At 37.6% G+C, this 17,808-nt stretch overlaps 1 protein-coding gene across 5 annotated transcripts in view; it reads left to right on the top strand.

The window, feature by feature from the left end:
• Nucleotides 1–17,357, top strand: part of LOC108699414 (myelin-oligodendrocyte glycoprotein) — a 52,474-nt gene extending 35,117 nt beyond the window's left edge. For 4 of the 5 annotated variants that reach the window (XR_005963594.1, XR_005963593.1, XR_005963595.1 and 1 more), the window contains exons 5-7: nt 5,259–5,377; nt 11,734–11,934; nt 17,038–17,357. Coding sequence is in view for 1 of the 5 variants with exons in the window: in XM_041573607.1 (XP_041429541.1) it covers nt 5,259–5,377; nt 11,734–11,835 (221 nt within the window). In the remaining 4 variants the exon portion in view is untranslated. Of the gene's footprint in view, nt 1–5,258; nt 5,378–11,733; nt 12,353–17,037 lie in introns of those variants that run through there. The other variant, XM_041573607.1, reaches the window with a different exon arrangement.
• The last annotated feature ends 451 nt before the right edge of the window (nt 17,358–17,808 follow it).

Genomic DNA, 17,808 nt, shown 5'->3' on the forward strand with positions numbered 1-17,808 from the left:
AGTATAATAACCAAACATCTGTAACAATCACTTCCTTTGCATTTGTTGTTCCTAGACCGTCAATTGCTCCCTTTTTAATCTAGATAACAGTATTAACCTTTTCACGTATAACAAGTAACATCAAATTCATGATTAAGTCCTAAGGGCAAACGCGTGCCCAGATGGAATATCCAGAATACTTCTCTCCTCTCCAAGAGGCTCAACTGATCTCCTCCTCTTTCTCCCAGTCTGACCCTCTCTATCCCCTGAATACTAAAAAATTTTAGGGAATTTCCATTACATGTATTAAAGTGCCTAGTGACATTGCTCTTTTCAGCCATTCGCGGGTTTTTTATCTGACTCAAATGTTCCCTAGCTCTTTCCTTCAGTTTCCTAGTCGTACAGCCTACGTATTGTATTTGACAATTAAGGCAAGTTATCAGATATATTACATAAGTAGTATTGCAATTAATGTAGCCCTTAATGTCAAATTCCCTCCCTGTTACCGTTGATTTAAATTTCTTTGATACTTTCATGTGCCTACACGTTATGCATCTCTGACTCCCACACCTATAGTTCCCAATTGATGTAAGTGGCCCCAGATCTCGTCCCTGGTCTCTCTTTTTGAAATGACTAGGTGATAACATATCCTTCAGAGTGTGGGCTCGCTTGGGAATCACATTAATCCCTGGATTCAACACTCTGAAAAAGTGCTCATCCCCATAGAGAATAGGTAAAAATTTCTTAACAATCCTCGATATTTCAAAAAATTGCTTACTGTACCTAGTAGTAAGTACTACTTTGTCTGACCAATTAGAGCTCTTGTCTTGTTTTGTTTTCGTCCTTAGCAGGTCCTCTCTAACACTTCCTTTTGCCCTCAATAGAGCTTTCTGTATAGTTTTATGTTTGTAGCCTCTCTCCGCAAATCTCTGCTGCATGTCCTGTACCTGGTTCCCAAAGTCCTTACCCGTGGAGCAGTTTCTTCGGAGCCTCAGAAACTGTCCCACCGGTATTCCTTCTATTAGTTTTTTTGGGTGACAGGAAGAGGCATGCAAAAGAGTGTTGCCACTACACGGTTTACGATAAATACTCGTGTTTATTACCTGATCCTCTGCTGTTAGCTTTACATCCAAAAATTCTATTTGATTTGGGCTAAATTGACTAGTAAAACCAAGGTTTAAGTCATTCTCATTGATGTCCTTCACAAAATTACCAAACTCCTCCTCAGTCCCTTGCCATATACACAGAAGATAGTCTATATAACGCATATACAACTTTAGATTTTCCTTCTGTTTCGCATTAATATGGGTTTCCTCCCATAAAGATGCGAAACAGAAGGAACATCTAAAGTTGTATATGCGTTATATAGAGTGGCAGTCATAGGAAGACTCAGTCTTCTAAAGGAGGGTGTGGCTATTATGTTATACATCCAGTCACTCCAGCCTTTATACATTACATTTTTGCCTAACTAACTATATTAGAGACATCTATACACAGTTTTTATTTTCATACTGAACTGTTCCTTTAAGCAACAGATAGTTTATATCAAATGAAGTGGCATATTAAAGAACCTTACCAAACTGGAATGTATATTTCATAAGTAAATATTCCCCTTTTACAGATGAAGCCAATTTGGTTTGTGTGTTTGACACAGAATAACTAAACCCCGATATCCCACTAATCCCATTTAACACAGAAACATTTCTTGCCTTGAACCACAATTTTGTGATGGTCTGTGTGCTGCCTCAGAGATCACCTGACCAGAAATACTGCAGCTCTAACTGTAACAGGAAGAAGTGTGGAAGCAAAAGACAACTCTGTCTGTTAATTGGCTCATGTGTTGGAGATTAGAAGTCAGCACTCACCCATAGGGTATATTGGACGCAGGTGCAGGTCTAAGGTGGCCACTTCCACCCGTTTTGTGAACACAATGTCGAAAAGCAGACAGCACCACACTTGAGGTAAATTCTTAAAAGGCCTTTATTCCAAAAGGGCTTATTTCAGCATGAACAAAATAGCAGCGACGTTTCAGGCGTACAATCGCCTTTTATCAAGCTACTAGATACACATCGGTGCAAACATTTTATACCATTTAACATACTGCCATCTAGTGGCTCATCAAATTATCAATGACACAGCTGCATTCACTTACAATAATCATTTCTATCTACAATGTAGCAACTTGAATATAAAACACAGTATCAGTCACATCCATCTCGTTAAGCTATTGGGACCTGTCCACTGATAAATCAATCCACTGCCTGAAACGACTAATATATGAAAAAAAGGCGGTTTCTTAAAAGTTGCTCTATACAATAAAAATGCTTTTTTATCGGAAAATTTTGTGTAAGTCATACTCTCTATTCAGACCAGAGGGGGTGAGAGTGCCTAATGTACGAATCCACATGGCTTCCCTCTTAAGTAATTCTTCTTGTCTATCCCCACGTCGATGAAGTATGGGTGCCTGATCCACCACCTGATATTTTAGTTGTTGGACCCCATGTCCCTTCTCAACAAAATGACAGGCCACTGCCTGATCTATCTTTTTAGTTTTGATCGCGGACTTATGTTCACGTATGCGATCTTTTACCATGCGGGACGTTTGTCCCACGTACTGCAGGCCACAAGGGCATTTAATCACGTAAATTACAAATGTCGAGGAACAGGTAAAATGTCCCTTGATTTTAATCGGGGTACCCTTATGTGAGTGGTAGATCACTTCACCACGCTGGCAATTGGAGCAACAATTGCATGCTAAACAGGGGAAGGTGCCATTTTTTATAGGTCTAAATACTTGCTGTGTATCCTTAATTTCTCCAATATCTGATCTAACTAAACTCGACCCTACTGTTTTACTCTTTTTAAAGGCCATAATTGGGGGTGACTTGAATTCTCGTACACCGGGGATACCATCCCTCAGTAACCCCCAATGTTTCTGCACAATCTTAGTAATCTGTGAAGACAGAGGGTTATACCTAGAGACAAAAGTTAGGCGCTCACCCTCCTTCGGTTTACTTGTCTGCCTCCTAAAGGGGGCTTCCACTTGAGCCCGCTGTTCCTTCAATAGGGCTAGTGGGTATCCTCTCTCCTGAAACTTAATGGTCATCTCATCCATTCTGGCTTTGAGGGTACCCTGGTCAGAAACAATACGTTTTACCCTTGTAAATTGGGATTTGGGTAAAGATTTTTTAACATGCGGCGGATGGAAAGAATTGAAATGAAGCATAGTATTTTTATCAGTCGGTTTAACGTAAATATCGTCAATGAAGCGAACCCAATTCCAACAATACTTGCCAAACAGTTCATTGGTATATACGCTACTCTCCTCAAAATTATTCATATGAATATTGGCATAGGACGGGGCCACGTTGGAACCCATGGCCGTTCCCCTTATTTGGAGGAAGAAATCATTTTGAAAAAGAACATAGTTGTTTTGCAAAACCATACGTAAACATTGTAGTATAAAAATTTTTTGGGCACCATCCATTTATACATCATGCGTCAGCTCAAGGCGGACAGCCTCCACACCTCCATCATGTGGGATGGAGGTGTAGAGACTCTCCACATCAAGCGTGACCAAGAGCGCCCCCTCTGGTACTGATCCAATATTTTTTATTTTTCCCAAAAAGTCACCTGTATCTTTAATATACGACCTGTGGTGTAAGACATACGGATTGATTAAATGGTCCACAAATATAGATAGAGGTGAGAGCACCGAATCCACACAAGACACTATTGGTCGACCAGGTGGAGACTCCAGCCTTTTGTGTATTTTGGGTAACACATAAAAGACTGGAGTAACCGGATTATCCTTTTTCAGAAAATTTGCCAACTGTGTGTCTATGACCTTGAGATCCAAGGCCTCACACACTAATTTTTGTACTTTGTTCTGGATTTCAAACAGCGGATCATAATCAAGGGGTTTGTAAGTACTAGTATCCGACAATTGTCGTTTTACTTCTTGCAAATATGCCATTTTATCCATTATAACAATTGCTCCCCCTTTATCCGCAGGTTTGATAACCAGCTCCTGGTTTTGGCTTAATTCACGTAGTGCCCTGTGCTCATTGGAACTCAAATTGTAAGGATATACATGAAAATCACCCCTCCTATATTGGCTTTCAAGTGTTGCAACATCTCGGGTCACATTAGTAATAAAAGCATCCATAAAAACATTATCAGTAGTGGGGATATACTGGCTTACAGGTTTTAAACCTAAATCGTCCCCAGAGAAAGTGTTAGGTAAGCCAGACGATTGAATCCCCTCCACATCACAGAACTGGACCTTCAACTTAATATTTCTGAAGAATCTGTATAATTCTAAATCCAGTTCAAAAAAATCTGGACGAGTTACTAAACTGAACGATAGGCCTTTAGACAGTACCTTCTCTTGGTCCTTGGTTAAGGTGGCATTCGAAATATTCACCACCGTTTGGGTCTGCGTCGATTTCGATAAGGCCGCGGTGCTTTTCCTCTGGTGCTTTCTGTGACCTAACATGTATGTTTGTGTGCACAGTGAATCATACGATCCCAGGGGGCGGCCCTTATTTTTAAAAATGGCGGTTTTCTATTTAGTATTACCCAATGGCACATACTACTAAAAAAGTATATTATTCTGAAAATGGTTTATTTACATGAAGCAGGGTTTTACATATGAGCTGTTTTATGCAATATCTTTCCTTTAACTGTATTACTAGCACTGCAGACTTCCCTTCAAATCGTCCTTGATCCCTTCCAATATCACTGTGTGAGTAAAGGACAATTAAGGCTTGCCTTGGGGTGGGAAGTATAAAAAAAAAATTTGTGCTGTTGAGAATCAAATTTACAAACAATTTCATGGAACTAGCAGAAGAAGTCAGGGTGGGGCAACTGCCCACTCATACCCACTTCTGTGGACACGCATGGTGGCTTATAAGGGAATCTGTTAAAGCATTTATAAAATGAGGGAACTGAAAATGTTGATTGTCCATTATGAATTTGATTTCTCTCCTGTAAATCTTCCCAAGCGTGAATAGGCAAAATATCTATCTATCAATACACTTTATGTGTAAGATGTAAAAACTACACCTAGGAATACAAGGCTTGATGGAGATAGGAAAATTACATTTTTGACTTTCTCTCTTTGTATACTAAATATATTAAAATGATGTGTGCCATACAGATGCTGCAGTGTGTCTCTATGTGAGATGGAGACAGTTGTAGCTGGTTATATGGACAGACTTGCCAGATATGCTGTAAATCCCTTGGTTTGAAATCAATTTGATTTTTTTCTCCTATAGAAACTGAAACTATAGAAAATGGACCACCGGAAAAACCCAGTTTTAGCCAACACATCATCATCGTGTCGTTTTTACTGATTGTGGCTATTGTACTGATTGTATCTACTGTACTTTTTTTGGTAAGTATCAAAGAGATTCCTTGCAACCTGGTATTAATGACATTTCTGAATGCAGTATATTTGTGTGTACACATTAAAATGACCTTCCACATCACAACCACCTGATATAATCACAGCAGGTGAACATGTCTGTGTTAACTTTAGTTTGGTCAATACCAAGGTGTAACATTTGGATTAAAGAGGAAATAACCCTTATTGCTTTTTTTTTTTTAATCTTGTACAGTCCCCCTGCTTCCTCCCTAGAGAGCTGTGGGGTTTGTGGTTGCCATGTTTAATGGGCAGATTTATCAAAATGTGACATTGGAGCTTACCTCTAAAAAAATCACTCACGTTCTGTTTATTCCTATGGGATTTTTAGAATTGTTTTTATCAAATGATGTACTTTAATAACTTTCAACCATTGATAAATATGACTCTTAAAGGGGAACTAAAGTCTAAAATAGAATAAGGCTAGAAATGTTGTATTTTGTATACTAAACATAAACTTACTGCACCAGAAACCTAATTAAACAAATGATTTATACTCTCAAAGTTGGCCACAGGGGGTCATCATATTGTAACTTTGTTAAACATCTTTGCAAGACCAAGACTATGCACATGCTCAGTGTGGTCTGTGCTTTAGTTGGGATGTTAAATTTAGGGATTATCATAGATTATCAAAACAGCACAAGTCAAATAATATCTGCCATAGTAGCTGATATAGCAAGACTGATTAATAATCAGAATATGCAGGCTGCACTCGGTCTGCGGATACAAATCTCTACACAGTTACCGGCTGCTTTACAGGGAAACAAACAAAGCTGCTTGAGTTCTGGGAAGTCCCTCCCCCCTGCCATTTGAAAGTATGATTGTTTCCTTGCAGAGCAGTATGGACTGTCTGAAGTTTCCTATCTGCAGCTGTCATAGCAAGTAAAACGAAGGGGCAATTTCACTGCATACAGTCAGGTTTCTTATAAAAATGGTACACATTTTTTTTAATTAAAGTATATTGGAGATAGGTTTCTTTTTCATTAAAGAATGAAAAAAGAAATTGGGTTTTATTTTTTTGGCTTTACATCTCCTTTAAAATCCATAGGAATGAGTAGAACGTTAGTGACTTTATTTATGGTAAGCTCCAATTTCACATTATGATAAATCTGCCCCTAAATGAGTAATTTCTGACTTAGGCTCCTTGACAGTGATCAAGAGGCATGTACCTTCGTTCATAATCATGGGTTAACCTCTACTCGGGATTGCTACCGTTGGATGTGATTCAGCCAACCAGCTGCACTCTCTTAAAAATAAAATATATATTTAAATAAGCAAAAATGCCCAATGTGTTTCAGTTTTAATTAGGGTCTTTATCAGTGGACCCAAAATACAGAAAAATAAAAATTTGCATTTTTTTCACCAATGCTCAAATGTTTAGAGGAAAAAAAAACTGAATCCAAAAATAATCCATCTTAAACCTGTCAAGGTCCTGTAGAAGTCAGTGGCAGAGGTCCCCTTTCAAATTTGAAAATATCATGGTCTGCGCATCAAACCTGAAAATTTCCGGGTTTTTTTTCTCAAAAACCCAAATTTTTCGAGTTTTTTTCTGACCGCTTTTAATCAGGTTTTTTATAATAATAAATAAGGTAAAATCATGGATGGGAGTCTGGTCAGACTTTTTTTATTTACAAATTCTGATTCTAGTAAATAGGCCTCCCTGAGTGTGTAGTTAATACCCTATGATTTCTTTGCAGGGTGTGTATTTTCATGAATATTGCATATGTTTGTCTGCACTTTGGCAGAAGGTATGAGGGACCACTTGACTTTTAAAAGCCTGTGAGTGTGAATGAGTTTGGGAGGGAGCAAGGGTACTAATGGTTAGAAAAAAACAACGGGGGTTAGATCCACATTTGAAGATGAGCATTTGGTCCCTGGTCCAGTTTTGGGAATCTGGAATTTGTAGATGTTCAGGACAAACTAAACATGATGTAATGGCCAGGGTGGAGCCATTTTCTGGCAATCTTGTACACTACTAAACTTCTTCCACTCCACACAGGAGATAAAATCCAACCTAAACTTCCAAAATGTTAGACACATTTATGAAGTCTCCATTGACTCCATTAAAGGGGTGGTTGATCTTTAACTTTTAGTATATTATCGAATGGCTAATTCTAAACAACTGTTCAGTTGCCCTTCATATTATTTATTATATATTTTTCAACGTTCAAATGGGAGTCACTGACCCCATCTAAAAACAAAAGCTCTGTAAGGCTTCAAATGTATTTGTTATTGCTTTTTATTAGGGATGGGCGAATTTTTACGGCTCGTTTCGCCGAAAAAATTACTCCCATAGACTTGTATGGCGGCATGCGTCAAAAAAAAAAAGATGTGCGTCAAAACAATTTCGCCGCGTGACAAAAATTTTTGATGCCCATAGACTAATGGGCGTCTGCGACATTTCGCAGGCAGCAAATTTTTGGCGAAACGAAACAGGTCAAATTTGTCCATCCCTACTTTTATTGCTTATCTTTCTATTTAGGCCTCTCCTATTCATATTCCCTCTTGTTTACTTCTTGTATTGTTTTTTTGTAATCAGTATGTTCACTGAATACACCTGTTTTGTTATACATATGAATTATTAATAATAATCATAATAATAATCATTGCAATTTATACTGCTAATACCAGATTTTTGGTGCATCTTTGAGTCAGCAACCTCACTATTAACTAAAATCATGAAGTGCATAGACAGTTACAGTCGCTAACACTGCTTAGAGCTGAAGCCAGTCTAGGGTAAAATATGTTAAAAATAGAAATATATTATTTTTTCTTTTTACAACAAAAATAAAAATTCTACCTTTCAAAAAACTTGAAAAGAGAATCACTCAGAATGTAGATCAGTAGATTTTTTATTATTTAGATCCCTGTTTGTAACTTCTTAAAGGGGAAATTAACCTTTATTATAATATTCTCCAGGGACCAAATGCTAGAGTGCTGAGGGGTGCAAGAGCATGCCCATTAGTGCTCACTTACCAAGCACTTACACTCTCTGCAAAGATTGCCTAACTGTAACATCATTTTTTTTTCAGACTTATTTTTCAAAGAGGAGAATATTTTAAAGCAGCATGGTATTGCTATTACTGTGGAGTTCTTCACCAGACCCCTCTGATACAGAGATGTTGATATTGCTTTAAACTATTTATTATTGACACACTTGAAGGGCAAATATACAGGGACACTTCTAAAAAAATGCACTGGCCGTGACTAGAGATTTTATAGGTTTTGCCCCACTGGACAAACAAAGGGCTTCTTGTCCTAAGAGAAAGTTGGGGCAAGCAGGTGTCCCACAATTACCTTGTGTAACTAGAGAGTATAAAACTAGAGGCCCACTTGTAACCAAAGCTCATTTGTCTCTTAGTATGAATAGTATCCTTGTCCTCTCGGCAAGTTTAAAGCTTTCCTGATCAGAGACCAGCTATCAATATATCAGAACAAGGTTAATTACATTCCAAGGAGTAAACAAAACTATAGTTATACATGAAATTAAATATTTGATCTAGTTCTCATCAAATATATATATATATATATATATATATATATATATATATATATATATATAGATATAAATATATCAATTTAGGTTTTTCATGTGACAATCCGAAAAATACTCACGATTCAAATTTTTTCTCAATCCAAATTTGTCGAGTTTTTTTAATATAAATAAGGTCAAAGTGTATGGGAGTTTGGTTGAGCGTTTTTATTAAAATAATGAGATAAATTGGGATTTTATTAAATAACCCCCTAAGAGTGAAAGAAGTTCATTAAACATATCCAGACATACATGCTCCATATAGTAAAAGCGAGAAAACCTATTAATATGCAAATCTGTAAAAGATTAAAACATAAATATTATATAAAAACTAAATGAGGAGGAATAATCTAAAAATAAGTTAAAGGTCATATTCCTTAATGTATTCTAATGGATTTAATGTTTCCAGTTTCTTAATTCAGAAGGCTTAGGCTATTTAACAATTCTTTAAGGCAATTCCCTCCTTGTTGTTTGGGTTCAACTGTCTCAACAATCTGAAACTCAAGTTAATTTTCCCTGTGTCCAAACAATCGGTTGACTTTTACCTGTATTAATTACAGGTTTGCTTTCTCTAATACATTCATGCTCCATTCTAATTGTCTGCCTGACTTACACTGCATATGTCATGCAGCATCAGTACCATACATGCATTTTAATCCTAGGATGGTAAAGGTAATCCTATGATTCTACATTTAAGCAAAAAAACTGCAAATATAGCAGGTGATGGTCCCTTTCCTACATTTCCTCTTATCTTTTCCTGCACTTTTCCCCAATATCATATTTTACCAAACGGGAGCCCAAGTTTTAACTTTTCTTAAATTATCTTATAAAGGAGATGGAAAGCTACTGATAAAATGTATTGGCAATACATTAGCCAGAATTCTGCAAGCTAGAACACTATATTTATTTTTTAGAATGCTTTACTATACCAATAAAAAGCCATTTAGGCTCTCTCGTTTTGGTTAAGATAGCAGATGTTATTTTAGTTTGGTGCGATGTAACTTCCCTGCCTGCGTCTCTCCTGCTACCTTCTGTCTCTGTGCTAGTTCTGCTCAGAGGTTCTACCTGGACTGCACAGGCTTCTACCTGGGGCTGGGAGGTGTAAGCTAAGATAAAGAAATCAGACACTGAAGCCCATGTGTAAAGAATAAGAGGAAAGGAAAGCGGTGTTTATTTTTTTGCGAGGACAGCAGCACTATGTTTATGGGGGTATTTACATAGACATTTCTGGTAATATGGGTATGGGATCTGTTATCCTGAAACCCATTATCCAGAAAGCTCCAAATTACCAAAAGGCTGTCTCCCAATAACTCCATTTTATCCAAATTTTTAAAAATTATTTCCTTTTTCTCTGTAATACTAAAACAGTACCTTGTATTTAATCCACTAAACTAAGATATAATCCTATTGGAAGCAAAACCAGCCTATTGGTTTATTTAATGTACTACATAATTTTCTTGTAGACTTAAGGTATGAAGATCCAAATTATGGAAAGATCTGTTATCTGGAAAACCCCAGGTCCCGAGCATTCTGGATATCAGGTCCCATACCTTTACTTACTTAGTTTTAACATTTCCTTCTTTAATAATCGCAATGTCACCTAAGAATCTTAGATACATGTTTTATCTAGTTATTACCCTGAGTCACAAAGGTAACATCTTTCCTATCCTAAATATTGATCTCCTTCAGCTTTTTTATTATATCATCCGGATCTCCCCATCCAAAATTGTATTACACATTTCAGTTAACCTTATATTAGCCACCTCACTCAAGTACCTTCCCTGCTGTTTGGGCACAGTGGTTGGACATGATTTTCTAAAAAGAACAGTTGTAGCAGTTGGAAAGGAGCTTCTCTAACTACCTTTTGTAGCAAATTTTCAGTAAGTTATGTTTTTGGTACACAGTAAGCTGAGCCTGGGTACTTATGGGCATATTTATCAAAATGTGAGATTAGAGGTAACCACAGAAAAAAAAACACTTTCTATTAATGCCTATGGGATTTATGGAATTGGATTTATTAAAGGACATGTAAAGCATACATTTTTTACCATATATATATATATATATATATATATATATATATATATATATATATATATATATATATATATATATATATATATATATAAATAAATATATATAAATATATATAAATATATAAATATATATAAATATATAAATATATATATATATATATATATATTGGGCACATTTCCCCCACCCAAATGGCTTCATTTGTACTGCATATATTGCCTCTTTTCTCCAGCGCCATCACATTTTCCTAAAACAAATAGCAGTTTTTATCCGGTGACCATTTTCCCTATAACACATCTTTGGCAGAATTCATGCAATGAAGAATGCAGGCTTACACAGATAAAACTTACTTTGATAAAAAGTTCTCTTCTGCAATAGTTAAGCTGAGCTCAGGTGAGGAGACAAAATAGGAGGACGCAGCTAAAGCAGAGTTTCTATGGGAACCAGCAATGCCATTTCTTCATTGGCTGCTAGACGGGGGGGGGGGGTGTCCAGTAATCTGAGCTGAGAAGAACTGAGCATGCTCAACAGTCAATAACCAAAGTAAATCTAAAGGATTTACTTTGGGCAGAGTGTGTTAGAGGAGGAGAATGAGTCCTAAGTGATTAAGTGGATGCTGCAGCCTTACTATTAACCTTTGAACAACAGGTATTTAAGGTACTGTACTTGCATGTACTGTAGATATGCTCTTTGTGTATATAACTTTGCTTTAACTTCAGGAATATATTACACCATGTCAACACACCTTTTTTTTATTTTACAGAAAAAAATATATTGTGTCAAGTGGAGAAAGAATGCAAGGCAGCCTCAGCCATATCACATTTCATGTGAAGGGCTAGAAATATGTCCTCTAAAGGGAATCTGAAGGGAAGCTTTGTTTACTATCTGTATATTCCTTGGGAAGGCTAAACTAGAAAGGCTGTGGAAGAATACTTGGTGATTGTACAGCTATAACTGGTGATCCATAGTGTAGGAATATGCTTAAAATCATGATTCTTATGCCTTCACCTTTAAATTATTATATTACATTGTTAGTTGCTTGTAACTGCAATTGCAAGGTTGAGTTAAAATACAGGATCAATATTATCTGTACAACTTGTAGAAGCTGCATACTGTTACTGAAATATATGTAACTTCAGCTGTTGCACTTTAGTTATTTCTGTAACTTTGACATTTCTGTAACTTTGACATTTTGCCTCCCCCACCCTATGGAACTTTGTTTGCGTCTTCTAAATGTAACACATGCTCTATTCCTGTGATTCTGCACACTGTGCTATTTGTTGTCTCTCTCCTTGTATGCGGTTAAAGGAGGGGCCATAGGGGGCATGCAAAGAATATAAAATCTAGCTTTACATGCTAATAAACAGACAAGTTTTGCATCATATCTTGTGTGGTGTACTGCTTGTCTCCCGGAGATCTCTGGATCCTAAGTGAGGGGCTCTAAGGGCGTGGTAGGTGGAAGGGCGGTGGTCAAGGACCGAAAACCCTACAGTTTCTGGTGCCAGAAGCGGGGTGCTCAGCTTTTGGTGAGTACATTCCTTTTGAAAGTCTCACCGTGTCTGTTGCATCGATAAGTAAAATTGACAATCATACTACTAGGTAGTGTCACAGTGGCGTGTCCCGTTTTAATATAAGGAAAAGGAGTGTCTGTGTGGTAGCAAGGCTCCAGAGCCTCGGGGACAGGGCTGAGGGTTAGATCCCCTCTCCCAGCTTTAAGCCCGCCTGACACAAGGTGTCCACGTGATAAGATTGGTCAAATTTTTTCCTCCGCCCAAGGAGTTCCTCACAAGGGATACCTGTCTTTTTGTTTGTCAATATATGCATATGTGTTGTTAACCTTGTTGTTGTAAGAGTATGTCAGTCTAAAAAAAAAAAAAACTTTTGCAAAACATGTTCTGGTGGATGTCCTTCATGAATGACATCTAACTGTTTGTTTGTGCATGGAGAATTGTTTATAATACATACTTTTACTACTATCTGTCACTTGTGTTAATCATATATATATATATATATATACATATAGTCTATTGGAAATTGATTCGCAAGGTTCTCTGAGTCTAGCAACAAAATTTCCAAGAGCCGGCAGGTAAGCCACTTGTTGCTTACCTAAGGGAATTTCTTTTGCTAGTGTTCAGATGTGACAAGCGTTGTTTTAAGTAATTACAACCTATATGTACTGTATATATAGAATATATGTACGGATATGTTTTGTGATATGTTCCAAATGTTAAAGTGTAGGATGTTGGTATAATTGTGTTATGGATTGTCTACTGTTAACTGTTTTGTGACCACAACTGTGGATTGCTTCCCCCCTCTCTGTCTTTTTCAGTCTTGTGGTTGTCATTCTACATGAGACATAAACTCTGGATTCAATCTGGAGGCAAGCTGTCTTTCTAATCAAATTTATGAGTCCAGGAATTAGGTAACTAGTCGGGAACAGTGAGTAACAGAATTTAGAAAACACATAAGGCTAAGGCCACACTAGGCGATAGCGCCGCGATTTGACTCGCGGCGACTTTTCGCCGCGACTTTTAAGCCGCAATCGCTGGGGAAACTTTTGCGCTGGTGTCTATGGGGAATCGCGACAAATCGCCAGCGTAAAAACACACGCAGCGATCTTTTTTCTATTGTCGCTCGAAATCGCCTCGCTAGGCGATTTCGAGCGACAATAGAAAAAAGATCGCTTTTTGCTTTGAATAAGCTTTGAATAAGCCAAAGCAAAAATTGATAAGCAAAATATTTCTCTGTGTTTTATAACTTGTCTCTCTTTTTGACCCCCTCCCCTCCACTCAATTCAGCCTTTTTAAATTCTTTCTGAAAATTCTTTTTAACTGGTTTAAATAATACAGTTTTAGTTTTTATGTTAGCATAATGGAATGATACAAGGTATATCAGATGCTAATTTTTATTTTTTTGTTTTATAGGAAGAGATATTATTTGATTAAAAATACTGTGCACAAATGCAATGGAAAAATGAAGTGCGAAATAGGTTAAGTACTGTCACAAGTAGTAGATATCTAGTTTGGGTGGCAATCTTGCCTATTAAGATCTAGAAAATAAGGAGAACATATTATTTGCAGATTTGCAGATAAAAAGGGGATTTGTATGTGTTGTGCATTAGACAACAAAGTAACCATTAGGCTAAGAATTGTCTTATGTGAAGAGATAAAGGTTCAGATAAGGTGCTGTGTTGAACTGTAATGAGATGTTGCAACGTATGTAGGTTTAACACAATCAATAAGGATAAGAGTAAAGTACGGAAAATATTATATTAAATGTTGATTGTGCTATTGTGAAAATATAACTAAGATGACATCTATGCTATAGTTGCACTACTTCCGTTGTGGGTGTATCAAGGGATCTGCCCATATCCATTTACATGTCCAGCCAATTGGGTAACATAGAGGTGATTGCTAAGGTTTTAATAACCTTCAGAAGCAACAGTTCTGCACTTACTTACTGTACCCGTGCGTTATATATATCCATAGAGCACTGTTTATGTATTATTTTGAAACTCTATTGTTCACTTGTCTCATAGGACACATTAGCTAAGGAAATTAAATAGCTTCATATTTCTTCATTAACTTGGAAAGTGCACACCCTCAGATTTCATAATATGTTGACCATCGACCGTAATAGTCTCTGGTCAAAAGGAGGGATAGAGTAGGCTTTCCTAAATAAGCAGCACCAGTGTTTATAATATTTTTCGAGCATGTTAATAACAAAGTATCTTATCAAGTGGGAAAGTATATTTGATCAACAACTATCCCTGATTAAGGAAAGATCCTATGATAACGGAACTCTTATCTGCTCAGTTTTAGACACTGTTTAGTCCTGATCAACAATCAGTCTTTTCTGCTCAGAATGAAGGATCTATTGTATTTATATGTGTCTCTTTATTTGCCAACAGTCAGAATATGAGCATATACTGCCTCTTTAAGTTTTGATTTATTGTATAAATTATTTCCTGATCAAAGTTCTATTGCCTCCATCTGCAATCACTATCATTAAGTATCAGGTACCCACTAGGTGTTATGACCTCGTTGTACTAAGGTAATGTACTTGGCATAATCTACATAGCTATTATTGCAAAATAATCTGTTCTACCTGTTGCCTCTAACAATGTTTTATCGGCTCTTTAGAATCAAGGTATGTCTGAAAAGAAGGAACAAATGCTTAATGCCAGATGTACACCTATTTGTGCACAACATAATCTGGGTAAAACTGTTCCAACACCTGTTAAGCATTCTACTAAAGCAATATATTCATTCCAAATGTTATAGATAGATTATATTCAGTTATCTAAGTGTTGCATTTTTGAATGTGTACTTGTTTATGTTGATCAATTCTCTGGTTGGCTAGAAGCTTGACCAGAGGCTTCGCTGGAGACCAATGCCAATAACCTGTTTAGGAGATTATGTGCAGATATGGACTGCCAAAAGGCATTGTCCACAGACCAAGGTACACATTTCACTGGACAAGTAATACATCAAGTTTTGCATAGTATATCATCCATAAATTGAAGTGGAAAAGTTAAATGGCATCATTAAAATAGACTCTGCAAGGTGTGTGCATAAACCAGGACTGTATGGCCAGATGTTTTGAACCTAGTTTTTATGCCTAACTAGGATCACAGATACCTTTTTGGAAGACCAGCATGCATGACTCAATGCTTTACTCTTGCTGATCTAGCTTTGCATGAACCATGGAAGTTTGACTCAGTATGCTACCCAGTTGCATTGGAACTGACCAAATTGTATTTTTGAGTTTATTCTGCATTACCAGATCCAGCAGATGTTCCATGATCACCTAGCTTTGCTTCCAGAAAATAGGTCCTCATCAAAAGGCTCTCCGGCTGTGCTGGGATGGACCACTTCAAGTGCCTCTTGCTACAGATACTGCAGTGAAAGTGGAGTGGAAGCCCAAGTGGACACACTCATCACACTGTAAGAACACTCCGCTTCAACCAGTTGTGTAAGTGGGGGAATTGCAGGACACAATAAAGCCTCTTTTCCTTGCACCACCTAAGTCCCAGGGACCTCAGTATCCAATGCTAATGCAGGGAGGTCCCCTTCGGGTGAAGATCATACTCCAGGACAACAACCGAGGACAACACGTTAACATCACATCATCTTTTTGGGTTACATATTTTTGCCAGAGAATTCGTTTTATTGTGGTCACTGTGTATTGTGGACTTTGCAACTGTTTGAGCCTAAAAGTACTAAATACATGTTATGGCAGCAGCCACACCTAACAACTTCTGATTTCTGGAAATGCACACACTCTCTTTTTACCGCTTGCAGCATGCCTTATATTATAAACCCTCTAACACCATAGAGGATATAACAAAGATGCCAAAAAGGTAATTCCATCCTTCTCCAATACAATACCACTCTCATCCTTATGGCTATATTATAGTTAAGATAACTGGGTTCTGTTTGGTGCAACTCATTTCATTTGTACAATAGCCTTTCGCTCTGGCTTCACTTCCTGATGTCAGTCTTTCCTTCTCATTTGAGTCATCCCTTCGGGATGAAAGGAGGGATTGTAGGAATATGCTTAAAATCATGATTCTTATGCCTTCACCTTTAAATTCTTATATTACATTGTTAGTTGCTTGTAACTGCAATTGCAAGGTTGAGTTAAAATACAGGATCAATATTATCTGTACAACTTGTAGAAGCTGCATACTGTTACTGAAATATATGTAACTTCAGCTGTTGCACTTTAGTTATTTCTGTAACTTTGACATTTCTGTAACTTTGACATTTTGCCTCCCCCACCCTATGGAACTTTGTTTGCGTCTTCTAAATGTAACACATGCTCTATTCCTGTGATTCTGCACACTGTGCTATTTGTTGTCTCTCTCCTTGTATGCGGTTAAAGGAGGGGCCATAGGGGGCATGCAAAGAATATAAAATCTAGCTTTACATGCTAATAAACAGACAAGTTTTGCATCATATCTTGTGTGGTGTACTGCTTGTCTCCCGGAGATCTCTGGATCCTAAGTGAGGGGCTCTAAGGGCGTGGTAGGTGGAAGGGCGGCCAAGGACCGAAAACCCTACACATAGGTTTTCAGTTCTTCATCTTTAAAACAAATTTGATCATGTGAATTGTTCTACTTTTGATGGATATGTTGTAAGCCCCTAAAATTAGCAATGGTCAGGGCCGGACTGGGGGTAAAAAGCAGCCCAGGCAAAAAAATCAAAGCAGCCCACATGTAAAAGTGTGATGATCCTGTACACATCCACTTGAGGTAAAACTGCAAAAAAATATTTACATAAAGAGCTGCCTTTCTGACTCAAGTGTAATTCATGTGAAATATGTTAAAGGAAACCTGTCACTTTTTTACTTATAGTAGAACTGTAAATAAAGAGTTAATAGTAATCACATAGCTTCTCTTTGTTTTAAATAAATGTAACTAATACAGAGGTTCAAAAGTGCGCACGAGACTCCACAAGCCCCGACTTTCTGAAAGTCGGTGTGCAAAGCCTCATGGGAAAAATATGCTGAATCAAAATCTTGTGAGATTTCACCTCAGCGTCAATGCTTGAAGCGAGGAAGAAGTATCTGCGCGCCTCTTAAAGCCTCTGGCCAGCCTGCTACCAAACCTGCATGGAGTGAGGGGTAAAAAGATCTCATTTACTTTTCGTTGCGACCTTAAGCCGAATCAATGGATTTGTGAATCTTGCGGCATCATTGCTGCTAAGACAAGCAGTGTGTCATGGCACGGCGCACTTCTTAATGGAGCGCAATGGATACGATTAGGTGTCATTGCGCCCTCAGGCAGGACCGGACTGACAATCTGATTTGCGGCATCTGGGCAGGGAGAGAGAGA

This window comes from Xenopus laevis, chromosome 8L (genome assembly GCF_017654675.1).
Source record: "Xenopus laevis strain J_2021 chromosome 8L, Xenopus_laevis_v10.1, whole genome shotgun sequence".
In the NCBI taxonomy this organism is placed as follows: domain Eukaryota; kingdom Metazoa; phylum Chordata; class Amphibia; order Anura; family Pipidae; genus Xenopus; species Xenopus laevis.